We start from the raw sequence: 21,375 nt of genomic DNA on the forward strand, positions 1-21,375 counted from the left end.
CAACTGCACTTGCAAAGTGCACAGTCTATTTGCCTTTAGAAAATCAACCCCACAGTGTTTTTAATTCATGTGTCATGGTGTCCTATGTAATTTATTCTGTCTCATGTCATTTAGTCATCCTGCATTCATTCTGTAAATGTCATGGGGTCCTGCATTTATTCTGTCCCATGTCATAGTGTCATGCATTTATTCTGTCACATATCATAGTGTCCGGCATTTATTCTGTCCCATGTCATAGTGTTCTGCATTTATTCTGTCCCATGTCATAGTGTCCTGCATTTATTCTGTCCCATATCATAGTGTCCTGCATTTATTCTGTACCATGTCATTGTGTCCTGCATTTATTCTGTACCATGTCATAGTGTCCTGCATTTATTCTGTACCATGTCATTGTGTCCTGCATTTATTCTGTACCATGTCATAGTGTCCTGCATTTATTCTGTCCCATGTCATAGTGTCCTGCATTTATTCTGTCCCATGTCATAGTGTCCTGCATTTATTCTGTACCATGTCATTGTGTCCTGCATTTATTCTGTACCATGTCATTGTGTCCTGCATTTATTCTGTACCATGTCATAGTGTGCTGCATTTATTCTGTACCATGTCATTGTGTCCTGCATTTATTCTGTCCCATGTCATAGTGTCCTGCATTTATTCTGTACCATGTCATTGTGTCCTGCATTTATTCTGTACCATGTCATAGTGTCCTGCATTTATTCTGTACCATGTCATTGTGTCCTGCATTTATTCTGTACCATGTCATATTGTCCTCCTGCATTTATTCTGTCCCATGTCATAGTGTCCTGCATTTACTCTGTCCCATATCATAGTGTCCTGCATTTATTCTGTCCCATGTCATATTGTCCTCCTGCATTTATTCTGTCCCATGTAATATTGTCCTCCTGCATTTATTCTGTCCCATGTCAGTGTCCTGCATTTATTCTGTCCCATGTCATAGTGTCCTGCATTTATTCTGTCCCATGTCATAGTGTCCTGCATTTATTCTGTCCCATGTCATATTGTCCTCCTGCATTTATTCTGTCCCATGTCATAGTGTCCTGCATTTATTCTGTCCCATATCATAGTGTCCTGCATTTATTCTGTCCCATGTCATATTGTCCTCCTGCATTTATTCTGTACCATGCCATTGTGTCCTCCTGCATTTATTCTGTACCATGTCATTGTGTCCTCCTGCATTTATTCTGTACCATGCCATTGTGTTCTCCTGCATTTATTCTGTACCATGCCATTGTCAACTGCGGGTATAGGATAGTGTATATGGTTGGGGTATCTTTACTGTTTTTTGTTTTTTATTGGTTGACCCAGATGGACTTGTGTCTTTTTTCAACCTGACTATCTATGTACTAATTGTGTCCTCCTGCATTTATTCTATCCAATGTTATAGTGTCCTTCATTTATTCTGTACCATGTAATTGTATCCTCCTGCATTTATTCTGGTCCATGTCACTGTTTCCTCCTACGTTTACTCTGTCCCATGTCATGGGGTCCTCCTGCATATATTCTGTCACATCTAATGTCATGGGGTCCTGCATTTATTATGTCATATGTCATTGTGTTTTCCTGCATTTATTCTGTTTTGTGTCGTGCTGTCATCTTGAGTGTATTCCTTCCAATGTCGTATAGTCCTCATTTGTCATGTTGTTATCCAGCTTTTATCTTGCATTTCCATGTCTTGCTGCCTTAAATACTTTTAAGCTTCTACAATTTCAGGCTACTATCCCATTTACGTCTGCCTGATGTTATGCTGTCCTCCTACGTTCATTTCCCTCCTGCAAAGTTAAATAAATGTCAAACAGCTTCACGATATATAGCTTGGAAGCAATGTGGGCCTCCTACTGGACTATGTCCCCTGAAGCTCCCACACAACTACTCATTTAATAGCAGGAGGGCAGAACGTTTAGTAAACAATGCACATACAGCACTGCTTTCAATTTGTGGTTGTTAATGGAAGCATGTATAGATTTTGTTGCAATACTCATTCAAGTATAGAAAGAGAAAAGGGGGGGGGGGGGACAAGGTCGTAAAATTATTATATTTTTCTCATTGAGGAAATGTAAATATCAGAAGGACACAGTTCCTGTTTGCTAGAATGATTGCAAATTGGGAAATACCGAAGCAAGCAGTGATCTTTAAAGGAACCTTTACAAATGTGCAAGTCATATTAAATCACAGCTACCAATAAAGGCTAGGATTTTGGATGTTAAAAATTAAGTATACTTAAGCTGGCCATACACAGAGCGAATTTCTGTGGGGTCCTTATGAAATGGACAAAATTTACTCTGTGGGCAGTCCTGTCAGCCGCAGGAACTGGTCAGATATTTTGACAGCTTGCAGGGCTGGCTGTAAAAATACAAAAGCCACAGAAGGAAATTCATCCATCTGTGCTGTGTAGCTTGGATGGAGGAATCTGTTAGATTTTTTTCATTCAGCCTGCAGGTTTAGCCAACTTTATTTTTTTTTTTATTTTTTTACAGTTAGATTAACAAGGTGAGCTAACCTAATCTGATTTCTAATTGGCTGCCTCGTGTTACAGCATGCTCTTTGGGTGGCCTAAAATATGGAAATGTATGTTTTTAGAAATATATTTACTCTCAGAGTCCCTGTACACAAAGACAGCTATTTCACCTAAAACTTTAGATGTGAATATATGATTTTTCTCATTTTCACTAATTATTTAACTTAAAATCTAAACATGCATAATAAAAACATCTTTCATTGCAAATTGTTAGAAGATAATATCACACACTCTACAATTGTATTGTTAAAAAGAATACACTTTCTTTCACATTCAAATTTTCAGCAGTATGGCTAATGCAAGGGCTCACGGCTGTCCCTCTTTGTGGGAAAACCCTACTTTGGGAGCCTTCTGTGTCTCTTTCCTCTCCAGTTGTCCCTATTTTTTGGTGATGTATAGACCTCTATAAAAAATATACTATTTAACTACAAAGGTTTACAGTATATTAAAGACCAACTAAATATGCTGACTGTATTACAGTGATGCAATCAGGCTGCATACGTAGTAAAAACTATGGTCATCTTTAAATTTGTTTGTTTGGTATTGAAAAAACCCCATGCTAGCAGCACACTGGGGAGCCAGATCTCTGATCGATACCAAGATGTAATTGTTCAACCATGCAAGCAGTACACTGGGGAGCCAGACCTATGATCGATACCAAGATGTCATGGTTCAACCCATGCTAGCAGCACACTGGGGAGCCAGATCTCTGATCGATACCAAGATGTCATGGTTCAACCATGCTAGCAGCACACTGGTGGAGTCAGATCTCTGATCGATACCAAAATGTCATGGTTCAACCATGCTAGCAGCACACTGGGGAGCCAGAGCTCTGATCGATACCAAAATGTCAAGGTTCAACCTTGCTAGCAGCACACTGGGGAGCCAGACCTCTAATCGATACCAAGATGTCATAGTTCAACCATGCTAGCAGCACACTGGGGAGCCAGATCTCTGATCGATACCAAGATGTCATGGTTCAACCATGCTAGCAGCACACTGGGGAGCCAGACCTCTGATCGATACCAAAATGTCATGGTTCAACCAATGCTAGCAGCACACTGGGGAGCCAGACCTCTGATGGATACCAAAATGTCATGGTTCAACCATGCTAGCAGCACACTGGGGAGCCAGACCTCTGATCGATACCAAAAGGTCATGGTTCAACCATGCTAGCAGCACACTGGGGAGCCAGACCTCTGATGGATACCAAAATGTCATGGTTCAACCATGCTAGCAGCACACTGGGGAGCCAGACCTCTGATCGATACCAAAAGGTCATGGTTCAACCATGCTAGCAGCACACTGGGGAGCCAGACCTCTGATGGATACCAAAATGTCATGGTTCAACCATGCTAGCAGCACACTGGGGAGCCAGACCTCTGATGGATACCAAGATGTCATGGTTCAACCCATGCTAGCAGCACACTGGGGAACCAGATCTCTGATCGATACCAAGATGTCATGGTTCAACCATGCTAGCAGCACACTGGTGGAGTCAGATCTCTGATCGATACCAAAATGTCATGGTTCAACCATGCTAGCAGCACACTGGGGAGCCAGACCTCTGATCGATACCAAAATGTCAAGGTTCAACCTTGCTAGCAGCACACTGGGGAGCCAGACCTCTAATCGATACCAAGATGTCATAGTTCAACCATGCTAGCAGCACACTGGGGAGCCAGATCTCTGATCGATACCAAGATGTCATGGTTCAACCATGCTAGCAGCACACTGGGGAGCCAGACCTCTGATCGATACCAAAATGTCATGGTTCAACCAATGCTAGCAGCACACTGGGGAGCCAGACCTCTGATGGATACCAAAATGTCATGGTTCAACCATGCTAGCAGCACACTGGGGAGCCAGACCTCTGATCGATACCAAAAGGTCATGGTTCAACCATGCTAGCAGCACACTGGGGAGCCAGACCTCTGATGGATACCAAAATGTCATGGTTCAACCATGCTAGCAGCACACTGGGGAGCCAGACCTCTGATCGATACCAAAAGGTCATGGTTCAACCATGCTAGCAGCACACTGGGGAGCCAGACCTCTGATGGATACCAAAATGTCATGGTTCAACCATGCTAGCAGCACACTGGGGAGCCAGACCTCTGATTGATACCAAGAGCAGTAGTCCAGGTACCCATTAGTCTGACATGTTCCTCTGCACATTGCTCATGCTCCATGTGCAGAATTATTGATTGGAGCAGTGTGTGGGGGTGTGCGTCGGACCGCTGAAAAACATCTTAAATGTGTTCTATAGCTTTAAGTTTAACACAATAAAAAGAATATTTTTAACAAAACATCCACAGTATGAAAACAAACCTTAGGAGTTATTTAATGGTATGGCCATAAGCTTCCAAACACAGTGCTTAGACAGTGCAAGTCATTTAAAGCATAATCAGCTGGTAAGACTGTAGCTGTTGGTAGCTTGCTAGCAACATACCATCAGTTTAGGTTTTGAAGTGGCTCTCATATACATCCCTTGCCCATACTCCATGATGTACTATGAATACAGAGCTGCATTAATTCATTTTTAGGTACTGGTTTGATTTTTTATTGTACGCCCACGACATTTTGATTAAATAAAATTCCCTTCTGGAGTCCCAGTACGGTAACTTTTTTTAAAATTTGAGTCATCAGAATAAAACGTTTAAGAACTCTTGGTTTAACTGAGAAATAGTTGGCATTAACTCTTTGTGGCCATTGTAATTGGGGGTGTAGAAGGGAGGGGGTATAGAAGGGAAGGGGTGTGGCAGCTTACCTAATTTGTGGTCAAAGATGTCTCTTTTGCTCAACTCTGAAACTTGGGAGGTATGGAATGTTGTGAAGTTTCAGCATTGACATGCCAAATGTAACTATTCTTTGTGTGTGTTATATAATAAAATAATTGACTCTGATGCATTTATTATAATCAAAGCTCTTCTAATTACCTACCTCAGGGCCACTGGGTCCTTCGTCTCCTCTGTATCCTTTGGCTCCTGCTGGCCCTGGTTCACCCTAAAAAAAAGAGTAAAGCATTAGGTTGCATCCAAGGCAATATCAAGAAACATAAGAAACATAACATTAAGAGAGCTTAAAAAAAGGCCATGAGAACTGGGTCATCCCAGAAAAACCACAAGTTTTACTGATAAGGTTAAAAAAGAAAACATTCTACTGATTCACTTAGGTTATCTGCAGTTCAACAGAACTGTAACTCAGAGCTGGATAAGAGGAGCGTAGTGAGTGAGAAGTGAGAAGAAAATGTCCACAGAAAATTGACAGTAGGGATTTGAAAATAGGTGTGAGAGGGAAAAAACTTACCAATCAAATAGAAATGCTTACATAACAAAACAGTATTTTTTTTATTTTGCTCCAGACAATGTGAACACGAAAACGGTGGTGGGAAAGAATGCATACTTAATTACACACAGAGAATTTTTTTTGAGCCCAGTCCTAAAACAAATACACATTTCTTTATTTGATGAAACAATGCATAGTGTGATGACTGTTCCAAGTGCAGTAACCCATAGCACTTAGAAGTCAGGCCCTACCAATGCTCACTTGGAGTTTTAATGGGTTCACTTACAATTTGAATGTTAATAAACCTGACGGAAAGTACCTTAAATATATCTTTTACATTTCTGAAAGAACATCTGAAACTACCTTAAAATATAAGTTATGTTTTGAATAGACTAAGAAATAGTTATAGTCCAGGAGAAATTGGATTTAAAGCACTGGAATCCTTTCTCTTTATTTTATATTATAGTCATCCAAAAGTATGGTGGTACTTTAGACTTAGAATATGGGGCTGGCAACTGTTACATATTACCCCACACGTATTCACATGGGGGTGGTTGGATCTGGGGGCCCCCTTGTTTAAGGGGGCTTCCAGATTCCGATAAGTCCCCGTCCGCAGACCCCCACAAATACGGACAAGGGTTGTGTGGAAGAGGCCCTGGTCCCCATTAACATGGGGACAAGGTGCTTTGGGGTGGGTGGGAAGACCCCTCCTTACCTCAAAGCACTCTCTGTGTCAAGGGCATGTGGCCTGACATGGTTTGGGGGGGTGGCCACTCACCCCCCCCTTTCCTCTTTCCTTGCCTGCTGGACTGCATTCATGGATAAGGGTCTGGTATAGATTTTGGGGGGGGATCCCACACAATTTTTTTTACATTTGGGGGGGGGTTCTCCTTAAAATCCATACCAGACCTGAAGGGCCTAGTATGGATTGGGGGGACCACAGTGTTTTTTTATGACATTTCTATTGGCAACATTCTTTTGTTTACATTTCAGCTCTCAGTTGGGAAGCCCGCTGACAGCTGATGAGTCATCGGTTGGTAAGGACTTGGCCCAGTGCTTAACAAGCAGCAATTCTTCACAGAATTTTAATCACTTGATTATTTTGAATGATCTCAATTTGAATTGTTCCGAAAACTTGGAATTCATTAGAAAATTAAACCAATTTTAACAAATTTTTATGAAATTTATTACTATTTCATTTGGAGATGCGGATGTATCAAAAAGTTGTCCGAATTTGTATTTGGACCGAAACAAATTGCATATGTCTACTTGAAGATCCATCTATCCATCTTGTTCCGATGACAACTCAAAGTGGTTGATTTACTAAGGGCAAATACACTGTTCACTTTGCAAGTGAAGTTGCCCTCTCCAAGGGAATTTTCCCCAGAGCTTAGAGAATGTAGTAAAACATCACTTTGCAAAATATACCCAATCACATGCAAGGAAAATTGAAAAAAACTGCATATTCGATAGCACATGATTGAATGTTGGAAGTCAGCAGAGATTCACCTCATTCACTAAGCTTTTGAAATTTCCTTGCAAAGTGCAGCTTCCCTTGCAAAATGCAACAGTCTAGTTGCCAGTAGTAAATCAACTCAAAATGTTTGATTTTCCATCCTGACAACAATGGATACTTACAAGGACAAATAGAGAGGATGAATCTCCCCAGCAATGATCCTCACAGCAATAAATACATAAAATAGATCCTAACCCTTTCCTGCCCTATCCAAGGCTATGAAAACAATTTAACTTTAAATACACTTTCAACTATTATCTTTAAAAACTCCCATAATTAATGCAACCACTGTACCACTCTTTGCTGTTGGTCTAGAAGGGGTGGGGAGGGGTATATAATATTGACTCTCTGCACCATTTTGGAAGTCACTGGTTGACAGGTATTAGCAGTTGTACAAGCAGGATTTTTTTTTTTTTTTTAAAGAATAACAATATATTTAATGACGTTGGTGCCAACTGATCTCTTTGTATTTCACCTCCTATATATACTCCCACTATTGACAGGCATGGTCTATAATGGCTGGGGTAGCTATTCTATCCTCATCTCTGAGCTGGAATGCCCCAGTGATCTGCATGTGTACACCCATTTATCCATGCCATTTGAGTCTATGGAGAAACAAGCACATATGCACACTATAGCACACCAGCTCATTAAGGTGAACTGTAGGATCAATGGATTAAGCATAGCCTGCAACAGGACGAGAAGGTCAGTAGAGGGGATTGTATATGGGATGTTCAAGGTGAGAAGCAAGCCAATTAGCCAAAAACCTTAAACATATAATGCTATCCTTCCAAGCAAACAGCTTATAACAGCTGGTAATACAGCATATGTTACATTTTTTTTGCTTTCCAAATAAGCATGTACTTCAGCTTTAATCCCTTTACTAAACTGGCCATTGTAAATTGAAATTGGCATAGGTACTTTCTTGTTTGAGGGGACAAAGAACAATGTGTAGCAAGTCATATCATTTGCACTTTTTATTGCTTGCATTGGCTTTTTGAATAGCCTAGAAATGAAAAGAATAATTATCCAGCAGTTCATGATGGGACTGGATATGTTACTGCTAAACCAGAAGACTACTAAAAGTTTTTGTGTATGATACATTAAAGCAATCAGTCTACTTGAATTTTAAATAAAGTGGATTTTTAGGCAACACTTTTTTTTTTGATAGCGTAAGGAAGGGTTATAAGCCCTGTCCATTTTTTTTTTCTTTTCCTGTCCCATAGCCTAAGCAGGAAGTGAGAGTAAATCCCTGCAAATTAAGGGAATCTCTTGGGGGCCCCCCAGATCACCAGAACTAGTGTCTCCATTGGAAGTTTTCCCCTCAATTACTGTTCTGGGGACAACCTACATTTTGTGATTTTCTTTTATTTTCACTTTCAATGATAATGGTAAACAGGACAAATAGAGAGGGGGGATTTCTCTAAATAAGGCACAGATAGCACTAAAAACCTGATTAGTGTTCTAATTAATCTCCACTCTATCCGAAACAAAAAACTATTTCGCCTTTAGTTACATGTAGCATCCTACAGGTAGGTGCTAGGTAAAATATATAGTGGGCCTTGTCTGCCTAACAGCAGGGCTGTGATTTGTTAGGTAGTGTGTCAGGACTTCCAGATGTGCCTGCTGAGGGGAGAAGTATCCCCACTGGCTCCTGTGAGAGGCTTCTCATAGGGCAGTGTGGGAAGCCCAATCAGGGGGCATATCCCAGCTTGTTACTACCCCAGAAGGCAGAGTAGGCTGCAAAGGATTCTGGGAGTGGGTATAAGTTTGGGGGGAAGTGCGTTACAGATTGTCTTTTTTAGCGGGAGCAGAGTCCCAGGAAGGAGAGTGCGGCTGTCTCTCCTCCTGTCTGAGGAAGGTGGATGTCTCGGGGTGTCGCCTGAGTATCCAGAGAGTGCTGAGTTGAGCTGAGGGGATCCGGTGTGCCGAGAGCCTGCGGAGAGAGAGAGGGATCCAGTCCCAGGAAAGCCTACACAGGTCGTGAGTACTGAGGATTGCCCCTGGGGTTCGCCTGAAGTGTTAGAGGAGACCACTACGGAAAAGAGGTTCTGGGATCCAGTGTCAGCTAGCTGTAAAGGGGGTGCCTAGGTAGAGGGCCCTGAAGTTGTAAAGGGGGTACCGGCAGTCTGGGTCCTGAATTGTACAGAGAGTGTCAGTGAAGTGACAGTTACACAAAGTTCTACAAGTTACTACCTCAAGCTGTACCAAGCGGGGGGCAGTATTTAGTGACTTCCACAGCACAACAGTGTCAGGAGTTCTACAGCTCAGTCTTGGATCTACAGGACTATAAGTCGGGGATTCAACACTTCTTCAGCTACACAGAGAGTTCTCAGAGTCAGTGAGCATTGGCTGGTGCCAGCTGGCGTCAAGGAAGCGCCAAGGGGCATTTTTCAGTAACAAAGTCCCATGTGTAATTAGTTTGAGCCGCAAGGAGTATCCCACTCATTCCCTTCTCCCATCCCCTTTAAATCAAATAAAAACCACAAACAAAGATGCCAGAGTTGTCGTTGCTTCAGTTATCACACCCAGGGCCGCAGCTCACATGGGCTGGACAGAGTATCGGTTCTAATGGCAGACTCACATCAGACCACAGGCCTGGAAACCTTGCTACTTACACTTTTAATAAAAGGAAAACATTTCTGAAAAAAGGTGTATTTTATAAAAAAAATTGCAATCCAGGCAGTAGATTTGGATGAGTCAGTACTAGGATGATGAAAGCACTGCAAATATTGAACCACTGATGAACCTCCTGTGAGCTGGCATATTTAAGTGCTAATCCTTGATATCATCTTTCTGTAATTCCCTGAAAAGGAAACCCTAGAGAGGAAAAGAATGGAAGCCAGAGGCTCTGTTGTAGCACCAATGTGAGAGAGCAGATTGATGGTGAAGTATCATTGATTGTTCTGCTGCTCCTTCGTTGTCCAATCAGCAGGATGGGGGTCTGTTCTTAGTCAAGCTACTTAGCAGCTGGGGTTTTGGATCTGGCTATGCTGCTTGGTATGGGGGTCTGGATTGGCTGTACAGAATTACAAATAATTTATTCAGATACAACTGCGCCTATATACATTTTTTAACGCAATTTGAGAATTCTATGCAAAGATATCAGCAATGCAAATCTGCTAGAAAATCTGCACTGAATGTTGGATGCTGAGATTTCTGTGCCACCTGCTGAGATACCCCCCCCCCCCCCCATATATAAAAATGTCACCTATATTAAAACTAAAACCCACTATCACTGTTTACTAAGCAGTAACTTAGTGCAAATATTGGGAGTTTATTTGTACTTCCAGTAAAAACTAATTGATAACGTGGGGGCCGGAGGTGGGGTAGGTCAGGGGCTGCTGTAAGTACACGTAATACAGCTTGTCATTCTGTGTTTAATTGTAAGGGCTTGGTGACAGAGTAATGTAAGATCAGCAAGGAAAATGCCAAGTCTTGCTGTTGCACAGTAGATACAATTGAGCCCACTAGGCACAAATGATGGGAAAATCCATGTAGGGCCACTGCACTGCCACTTTGCGTTACTTGAATACATGGATTGATACTTTCTTGAGGTGCCTGTTTGCATTCAATAGATGTCCTTCCCCATCGCTTTACTCCCCATCGATGTCCTTCCCCATCTGTGCCAAAATATTTTACCCAAACAATTCTTTACCACTTGCCAACCAGCCGCCATAGTTATACTGCGACAGGTCGGCTCTGTTACGTGAAGTTAGATTTGAATACTCAAAATCCATTGGAACAATTTGAATCGGAGCCAAGGAGGGTTAAGCTGTAAATATTTTGTGGCTGTTTTACCAATCACATACTGAACTTTTCCATGCTGAAGATTATGCCTTTACTCAGCCCGCCTGTTTACTGCACAGCTAGCCAGCGGGAGGAGAGGAAGTTAGCGTGGGGGGGGGGGGGACCAGAGAGCATAGAGGAGGAAGAAGGGGCAGGAGGCCAGACAAATGAGTCTGAGACTGGGTTTTCCTGCCTTATTGAGCTTCTTCTTATCCCATCTGTCTATTGTATCAGCCGTTGCACACTGTGCATGGTGCACCCCTAAACCCTGCACTCTATACACAGCATACCCTAAACTCTGCACTCTGTATGAAGCACACTCCTCAACCCTGCACTCTGTACACAGGGCATCCCAAAACTCTGCACTCTGTACACAGCATCACCTTAACTCTGTACATAGCACACCCCTAAACTCTGCACGCTGTATGTATTGAGCCCTTAAACCCTGCATTCTGTACACAGCACACCCCTAAGCTCTGCAGTCTGTACACAGCACACCCCTGAACCCTGTACTCTGAATGTAGCGCATCCCTAAACCCTGCACTCTGTATGTAGCGCACCTCTGAACCCTGCACTCTGTATGCAACACACCCCCAAATCCTGCACTCTGAAGTGCACCCTAAACCTTGCACTCTGTATGTAGCGCATCCCTAAACCCTGCACTCTGTATGTAGCACACCTCTAAACTCTAAACTCTGTATGTAGCGCACCCCTAAACCCTGCACTTTGTATGCGGCGTATGCGGCACACCCCTGAACCCTGCACTCTTTATATAGTGCACCACTTAACCCTTCACCCTGTACATAGGTACTCCTAAACCCTGCACTTTGTACATAGGTACCCCTAAACTGTGCACTCTGTACATAGGCTCCCCTAAACCCTGCACTCTGTACATAGAGCACCCCTAAACCCTGCAATCTGTACATAGCACACCCCTAAACCCTGCAATCTGTATGCAGCACACCCATGAACCCTGCACTCTGTATTTAGTGCACCCCTAAACTCTGCACCCTGTACATAGGCAGTAGGCACTCCTAAAACCTGCACTCTGTACAAAGGCACCCCTAAACCCTGCACTCTGTACATAGGCCCCTCTAAATCCTGCACTCTGTTTGTAAAACACCCCTAAACCCTATGGGGTGGAGGAGTGCTGAACTGAGTTATTGTCCCAGGGGAAAGAATGTGTAGCTTCTCCACTGCAAAAAAAGCAAAACTTTTTTGCATTAACCACCAGGTAAACAGTGAAGTGTAGAGCTGAAATACAATATGTATAATGGGTCAGGAACCCATTCAGCCTGCTGATTGGATAGGGGCAGAAGAACATTTATCAGATGAATCTGGAGCTCATTCTGCTCCTCTCCACTCTTCTTGTCAGCAAATCACATTGCACAGCAGTAGAACCTAGTCGGCTACTAGTGATGGCCCTACTTCTCCTACTATGGGCCTAATATAATGAATATATAGAATTGCTTTCTATGTACTCCTACATTGTTCATTTCAACTACCTGGAGGGAAGAAAGATATCAGTATGAAAGATATCGGTATGGTGACTCTGCTCCCTTGCTTCCACAATGCAGCAATCTGTGTCTAAGTGGCAAATTGCCAGGACCCAGCGTAGCCAAGTGAAGGAGACTTAAATCCAGTGTATGCTCTGAGCAGAACAAAATGGAGCTATTCTTCTACCTGATGGCAAGAAGCCAGGAGTCAGTGACATGGCAATGTTTCCATACACAAGCCACCCACCAAAATAGCATGCAGGTTGGGCATGTTTGATTTTTGAACGTGTAGTGACAGGCTCACTTTAAGATGTGCACCTGGCCCCTGGTCTCTACACTTCTCCATAAATGGACATTGAAAAAAAAATTAAATCTTTCAGAGACTCAGATCCTGAAATAACTCAATCTTTGCTATATAAAAGTAACCAACATTAAAAAAATCAAAAGCACGCCAACTTGGCCTTAATGCCTCCTAACATGGTACCAATTAATTATCTACAGCTTCAGAGCCATGTATAAACAGTATATAACTGCATTTCCAGTTGGACAGACTCAGAGATTTTCTGTTATTGCAATGATATACACAGATTCCCATTGTTATTATAATGGAGGAATGCCAATTTCTGTCCTGCAGCCACGTCTGACTGATTTTCTGGTTAATTTCTCTTACATCTTTGCTACTGCATCTCCTTATTGTAAGTTCTAAGAATGCAGCTGCCAGTGTTTATATAAATGAATGTTCATACTGAAAGGTATTCATCAGATGGAAATAAGGTCAAAGTGAAAGAATTTTTGAAGTGGGCTAAAGGGAATTATAATGAGATAAAACCTAAAAAAGGAGTATGTACTATTTTATCAGAAGGAGGGTTCCAGAAACATACTGTAAACATCAATAAATCACTTATGATTGTTTCTGATAAATTAGCATATTTGTAAAATCAAGATCCAACATCTACACTCTAGTTTGATTTTAAACATTTTATACTGCTCAGGAGTTGTTGCATACCATTCACCATTTGGGTCTGAGTGGGAAGGTTCAGTATTTAGTGGTTACCTTATCATACTGGATTCTAACTTGCTGCACTACGCTGCCAAGATCCACAATTTTCTATTATCCATTTATCCTCTATATTAAATCGAATTGCAGTACCTGGGTCAAACTCACATGACTGCCTCTCTTTTGCCATTTTCCTATTGCAGCCATTTATATAATGTTTCTTTATGGACAGGTCATAGTTTAGAAGCTGTGGCGATCAACACAGGGACAGAATATGAGATATATGACTTATTTTAAAATTTTGATTATTTTCAATAGGGTGGGGGTGTCCTGTCTGACACCAATGGAAAAAAAAACAGAAAGTGAGAGGAACTAACGAAAATAGGAGCCAGGACAGAAAATTTCAGTGTTGGTAAAGCCCAAGAGATGAATCGGACCGCTTTTTAATTGTTTAATAGCTGAATAGGACCTGCCTTTTTATTTGTTACCATTTTGAATTTGGAGCCTTTAATTCAAGGAATGAGAGATCTTTTAAATTTTCTTTAAAACGACTGTTTTACTTAATTCTGTGATTAACGATAGACTTTATCTCTATAATCTGTGGTAAGCTCATGAAGTGTGGTACTTGCTGTTGTTTGAATTTGTGACAAAATTATGACCTTTTGTTTACATTTTGTTTTGGGATGGCAGTGTTCTATGACTCCATTCAAACTATGTCGGATCCGACTTCGGGGCGACCTGTGAAGTCGCGTGCAGCGCGACTTCGGTGCGACTTGCACGGACTTCATAAAATGAAAGTCTATGCAAGTCGCTCCAGGTCGCCCTGAAGTAGTACAGGACCCTTTTTCTAAGTCGGAGCGACTTGTGTCCCTCCTATTAGAACCGTTCCTGTACTATACTATGGGACGCGACGGGCCGCGACTTGTTAGGCTGACAAGTCGCGGTCCAAGTCGGATCAGTGTGAATGGGCTTTAAAGGATAGATTTGTGTTTCCATTAAACAGATTGGTGTATATAAATTGTTATAGATGACCAGTCATCTAATTTAGTACTAGTGGTTGTGGATACAGAGGTAATGATTGTTGTTAAGGAATAAATGATATGGCTATATCCATTGTCTATAAATGAGGAATAAATCCTTTGTTTTCTGGGTTATGGTGGAAGATGTTAATACCTTCTGTTTAGGAAGGCAATGCAATACTTTTTTCACTATATGGTTAGAGTCCTAAGGTTCTTAAGAATTTGAATATCTTTCTCTCAACCCAATATGAATTGATCTAGGATAGGAGCCACAGTTATAAGGGTCACATATGCCATCACCACATGATCCAGTCCCTAGGTCCTCTTTCCTTAAACATAATTCCAAGCACTTCTGCCAATCCATGAGCTGTAGTGTGCTCCTGGTATGCTGTATTAGATGAGGAAGTGATGGCGATAGAGAAATTGAAGCATCAACCAACTATATGCCTGGACCAACCTAGAACCTAGACCGCGCTGGGTAACATTACACAACATAGTTTTAGCACTGTGCCGATTGTTATCTTGGTTCACAATAAAACAAAAAGAAGCCCAAGTTTTATCACAAAGATTTGCCTCTTACTGGATCTCCAATGGGACCAACAGGCCCATCTCGTCCTTGATCTCCTGCCTGTCCAGGATCACCCTGTAGAAGAAACAAAATAGTGAGAAATCAAAATATTCTAGATACTTTAATAAACACCTGTAATATTCATATTAGAAACTATTCATGAGCATAGAGAGTTAGACCCCGTTCACATAGGGGCGACGCTAATTGCCGGGGCGACCTCGGAGCGGCATGCACGGACTTCATATCATTGAAGTCAATGCAGGTCGCCCCAAAGAAGCTCAGGACCCTTTTTCTAAGTCGGAGCGACTTGTGTCGCTCCTATTAGAACGGGTCCTGTGCTAATCTATGGGCAGGCGACCCACGGCGACCTGTCAGGTGACCAGGTCGCCTGACAGGTCGCCCCAGTGTGAACGGGCTCTTCTATTTTATGAATGACGATAGAATAAATAGCATAAATAAATAATATATGTAAATAACACTTTCCAAAGGAAATGACCTCTGGTGCCACATAGACACTATACATCTGTTTAGAAGGGCCTCAAGCTGTGTCCCCAACCACTGACCATTACTCTACCATTCATCACAAGAGATTTACAGTATGTAGGCTTACATTACTGACCACTCTGAGAATGCTTGTTTTCCGCTTATCATAATGATGTTTTGGCATCAATACTATAACAACTGACCAGAAGCAAGTATAGATGTAAGGTTTTTGTTGACTTTTCGCAGGCAATGTCAGCACCCACGTTTATCTCATGACAAGTATAGTTAAACTATTCTTTTGGATTTTGCCAAAAGTGAAAGCTCATTAAATCATGTTAGAATTGGACACATTAGGCATATATATGCTTGGCACTGTTAGGAAATTTTTATTAATCCACATGATAAATACCTTGTCTCCTCTAGGTCCTCGGGCTCCAGACAGTCCTGGTGGACCCCGCTCTCCTGCACCTCCCTGTGGAAAGTTAGAGATTAGATTTAAGTAACAAATCAGATACATTGACACCTGCACTGAGGGGATATAGTTGTCATGTATTACAATTTCTGTTGTTGAGTTCCCACACCCATCCAAATCTATCTAGACCTGTACAACAAGAAATGTATCTATCTGATATAGGGAAAGTGTGTTTAGGTAAGGTCATTGGGATTATTATGTATGTATGTAGGTTTGTCAACATCATGTATTATTATTATATACTTCAACATTGGCCTTCACACATGTCATGACAGCATGGTGATTGATTTAAAGTATATGTGAACCCTTACCTGTTTTAGTTTAAATTAAAAATAAAAGACAAAACATTTAAACATTTGTGTGTGTATATATATATATATATAAACATTATATAGCATCCTACTAGTTAGGCTGCTAGGTAAATTTCATTTTTTGGCTTCTTCTGTAATATGGAAGCACAGATTGTTTGGCCTGGTCTGTTTGTGGTTTCACAGGCTGGGAGTTTGATTGCTTCCTCCTGCCTCTAGAAGAAGTTTCTAGAGCTTAGGGAGGGAGAATTCAAAAAACCAACCTGAATATTTATCAGGGCTTAGCGAATCCCTGGTAAAGTGTACCCAGACGGTGGCTCGGGAAGCAGTTAAATAGTCTGAATCCCTGGAAAGATTGTCTTTCCTCAGGAAGGTGTGTCCCAAGCCTTATGGGGACAGTTGCCCCTCCGAGGCAAGCCTTGGATTGTGTTGCTGTTCTCTAAGGTCTCAGGGCTTGAGACCAGGAAGGGACCTGGAACTGGCTGCAGGACTTCACCAAAGGGATCTAGTCTTGAGAAAGATTTTTCGAACTCACCAGCAAGTGTCCAAAGGAGGGTGGAAGAGTTCAACTGTCTGGGGGACTTGTATAGAACGACCCTGAACTGATTCCTGGTGACTGTGTGCTTTTGGGATATAAGCACCAGACATTCCTCTGAACAAAGCTGGATACACACTATCCAACTTTTGTGGTTAGATTTTCTTCAGATTTACCTTTTCTATGTAGTGCAAGGGCCTGTCTGACTGCATACAAATGTAAAGTGCTTAGGTTTGACCTCATATTATATGGTTTTGATAAGTCTAAAGGAAAAAGTCTTCAGAAAATCTTATAGTGTGTATTGCCCTTAAGACAGCTCTCCTAGGGTCTCAAATACTGTCAATTTCCCTGTCCTCTGCAAGATTCTGGACTGTGAGCTTTGTAAAGAATGCTTTCCTGAACTGTGCAGTGTTCCTGAAGTTGCGCTAGTTACCTACAGCTGTGCAATTGTGCAGGGTAATCAGGTGCCAAAGAGATTTGTCTGATGGTTGCAAGCTGTGAGTCTTTAAGACTGTTTAGAAAATACCTAATGGTCAACAGCTGTGAGAGTTTAGATTGCCTCCCCATTGATGTTGCTAGCCGTTTTGAAGTATTCCATGTCCTAATCCCTCTCCTGTTACAAGTTCTTTAAGCAATAAATCACAAAAAGACAAACCCCTAGACTGTTTATTGGAGCTGGAGTGTATGGACTGTTGCTTGGGTGGATGGTGTCCTCTGTGCTGTTTGGAGGAGAACCAGTTAAAACCAGTGGCCCTGCAGGGGTAACGCTACAATAATAAATACCTTTTTTTTTTTTTAATTATAAGTGATCAAATAATTTCTGTTTTCAGCTGCATTAGGGGCTTAGAGAAGTGGGGGTGGAGAAAAAGCAGTACACTACAGATCCTCCCAGCGAATGGCTGTGCAGGGGGGGGGGGGGGCATGTCAGAACAAATCTGATTATTGGAGGACAGACAGGCTGTTCTCCCAGCACAACCAGAAAACTGACCACACTGAGTTGGATGTGCTTTCATGCCTAGTGTGGCCAGCTTGAAATACGAAAAGCAAGGGGACTGGCAGGAACACCGGGTATTACACACAAAGTGAACAGGAGACTGTTTAATTAACCACCTGCCAACCAACCGCCGCCTATATACTGTACGGTGACCATTTGTCAGCGGGGAATCTGAGTCGCGGGGCTGGCGGCATCGATTTTCGATGGGCACCCGCGATTGCTCCCCGTGGAGAGAGAACGGTGGTCTGCTGTTGTTAACACAGCAGACTGTTGTTCTCTCAGTAATCATCACAGGGCTCCTGTGTTCCTCCTCTTTAGGAACACAGGTCCCTGTGATGATTCCATAAGTTCATCCCCTCCACAGTTAGAAAACACCCCCTAGGCTCACATTTAACCCTTTGACCATTTAACCCTGGGTTAACCCCTTCCCTGCCAGTGTCATTAGTACAGTAACAGTGCATATTTTTAGCACTGATTACTGTAGTAATGTCACTGGTCCCCCCAAAAGTGTCAAAAATGTCAGTTAGGAGGTCCAATCTGTCCACCGCAATGTCACAGTCTCACTAAAAAATCGCTGATCGCCACCATTACTAGTAAAAAAAAATAAATAAAAATGACATAAAACTTTCCCCTAAATTATTGACGCGATAACTTTTGCGCAAACCAATCAAAATACGCTTATTGGGATTTTTTTTTTTTTTTTTTTTTAACAAAAATATGTAGGAGAATACAAATTGGCCTAAAATGATGAAAAAATGTGATTTTATTTATTTATTTTGGGAATGTTATATAGAAGAATGTAAAAAAATATTGTTTTTTTTCCAGAATTGTCGTTCTATTTTTGTTTATAGCGCAAAAAATAAAAATCGCAGAGGTGATCAAATACCACCAAAAGAAAGCTCTATTTGTAGGAAAAAAATTACATTCGTTTCACGACCGCACAATTGTCAGTTAAAGTAACGCAGTGCCGAATCGCAAAAAATGGCCTGGTCATTAAGGGGGAAAATCTTCCTCTCCAAAAGTGGTTAACACAAGTACATGGTACAACAGGTATATATATGATGAATAAAAAAATGTTAAGGTAACATATTCTTTAACCACTTTTCATACTTAGGATGTAACTGTACATCCTTGGATGAGAGCAGCTGCAGCCATGACCCAAATATTAATTGGTTCAGCTGATGATTCCCTACAATGTAAAAGTGGTCTGAGTGGCTATAAAGCTGCCCAATCACTTTCATAGGCACCGAAAGGGGGTCTTCTTTTCCCACTGCTGTCTTTACCTGGCTCTTCTGTCCCACTGGGGAGCCCATTACCAATTCAACCTGTCACCTCTAAAGCCCTAGACAGACTGAGAGAAACTTACAATGTTCCTTCCCATGGTGACATCCAGTGGTTGCTTGCAAGCCATTACCAACTTGTAAAGCAGCTGATCAAACCAATTTCAGTTTGATCGGCTACTTTTGAGGGCAGAGGAGAGACCTGCGATCTACTAGATCTCAAATCTCTCAATAAAGAAGACCTGTCATGGCTTATGCTATCACAAAGGATTTTGGTCATCCCTTGTGATAGAAATAAAATTTAGTTTAAAAAAAAATAACATAAAGAAACAGTGTAAAAAAATTTTAATAAAAAAAAAAAAATGAAACTGCCCCCATCCCCCTTTGCTCACAATAAAATGGTAAACAGTGATTGCACCACAAATGTGAGGTATTGCCATGAATGTTGAGTGCAGTGAGTACAATAATTCTAGCACCAGACCTCCTGTGCAACTCTAAACTGGTAACCTGTAAAGGCTTTTAAAGTCTTGCCTATGGATAATTTAATGTACCGTAGTTAGTTGCCATTCAATGGGCATGCCCAGTTTTAAAGTGTGATATGTTGGGTATCTATTTACTTAACGTAACATCATCTTTTAAATTTTACTCAAATGTTGGGTATTATATTGTGTTTGTGTGTACTAAAATTCATTAAGTGTTTTTTTTTCCTGAAAATTTGCGTTTGATAAATCACTGCACAGATATTATGCAACACAAAAAAAAAAATGCAAAAACAACCATCCAGGGCCTCTGCTTAAATATATATATAATGCTTTGGGATTCTATGTGATTTTATAGCAAAAGAAAAAAAATTCAGATTTTTATGTGTATGAGTGAAATGTCAAAATTGGTCCTGACTGCAGGTGGTTAAGGTGAGTTACTTGTGGGACTATAAATGCTGGGGTATGTTCGTAAAAATTATTGGAACTGTGAATGGCATTGAAATGAGTGGTAAAATACATTCAGAATTACAAAACAAATAAAGTTAAATGTGCCTAACTATTACTGGCTATGGGGTATGTTCGTAAAAATGGCTATTACTGGCTATGGGGTATGTACATGGGGTATGTTCGTAAAAATCATTAAATCATTAATAGTTAGAAACATTTAACTTTATTTGTTTTGTAATTCTGAATGTATTTTACCACTCATCTGAATGCCATTCACAGTTCCAATGATTTTTACGAACATACCCCACGAACATATCATATATAGCAAAAGGAAAAAAAAATGCAGATTTTTATGTGTAGGAGCAAAATGTCGAAATTGGTCCTGACTGCAGGTGGTTAAGGTGAGTTACTTGTGGGACTATAAATGCTGGGGTATGTTCGTAAAAATCATTGGAATTGTGAATGGCATTCGAATGAGTGGTAAAATACATTCAGAATTACAAAACAAATAAAGTTAAGTGTGCCTAACTATTACTGGCTATGGAAGAGTGCTAGACTCAAACTGAATGTGTTACCAGGTGTTGCAGTCGTAATGTATCAAAGCTGCTGGTTCACAAGTTGATGCATTAGGTCATAAAAGACATGTTTTGTCCTTGACTATAGTTGCTGCTTGGTGTGTCAGTAGCTGCATTGACTAAGGTACACAGCACAAAAATAGAGTACACTCTGTTTATGGCCATGTAAACATGTAAGTAACACTTATATTATATACATAAAGGCAGCTAGGCATGTTCTGCAGGAGATCCCAAACCTTGCTTTGTCCAAATGCATGCAAAAAAATCCAAAAACTGGTCCCATGCTGCTTACTGCTTTACAGAAGGTTTAGGGTACAAACAGATACACAATGTAAACAGACATCAAGAGGAAAAGCCTTGATGCACTTTTCACATAAATTGCGTAATTGTAATAGACCCTACGATTAATCACTTTGAGTGTGAAATGTGTCAAGCCTTTTCATTTTGATATCTGTTTGTTTTGGGCAGCTGTAAACCTTTAGGCAAGCAGTGAACAGCATGCACCCAGTTTTTGGATTTCATTGCACATTCCATTAGGCTGAGCAAACTCTATAGAGACCCTAAATCCCTCTTATTAATACAGTACTGAT

The 21,375-nt window shown here is 41.2% G+C and overlaps 1 protein-coding gene across 1 annotated transcript in view; it reads right to left on the minus strand.

Moving 5' to 3' along the window:
• COL6A1 (collagen type VI alpha 1 chain) overlaps positions 1-21,375 on the minus strand; it is a 72,354-nt gene that overhangs the window by 19,567 nt on the left and 31,412 nt on the right. The window contains exons 19-21 of the mRNA XM_082260059.1: positions 16,102-16,164; positions 15,222-15,284; positions 5,480-5,542 (exon numbers count right to left, since the gene is read on the minus strand). Coding sequence (XP_082116185.1) covers positions 5,480-5,542; positions 15,222-15,284; positions 16,102-16,164 — 189 coding nt within the window. The remainder of the gene's footprint in view (positions 1-5,479; positions 5,543-15,221; positions 15,285-16,101; positions 16,165-21,375) is intronic.

The sequence above is a fragment of the Pelophylax lessonae genome, assembly GCF_965119305.1.
Source record: "Pelophylax lessonae genome assembly, chromosome: 6".
In the NCBI taxonomy this organism is placed as follows: domain Eukaryota; kingdom Metazoa; phylum Chordata; class Amphibia; order Anura; family Ranidae; genus Pelophylax; species Pelophylax lessonae.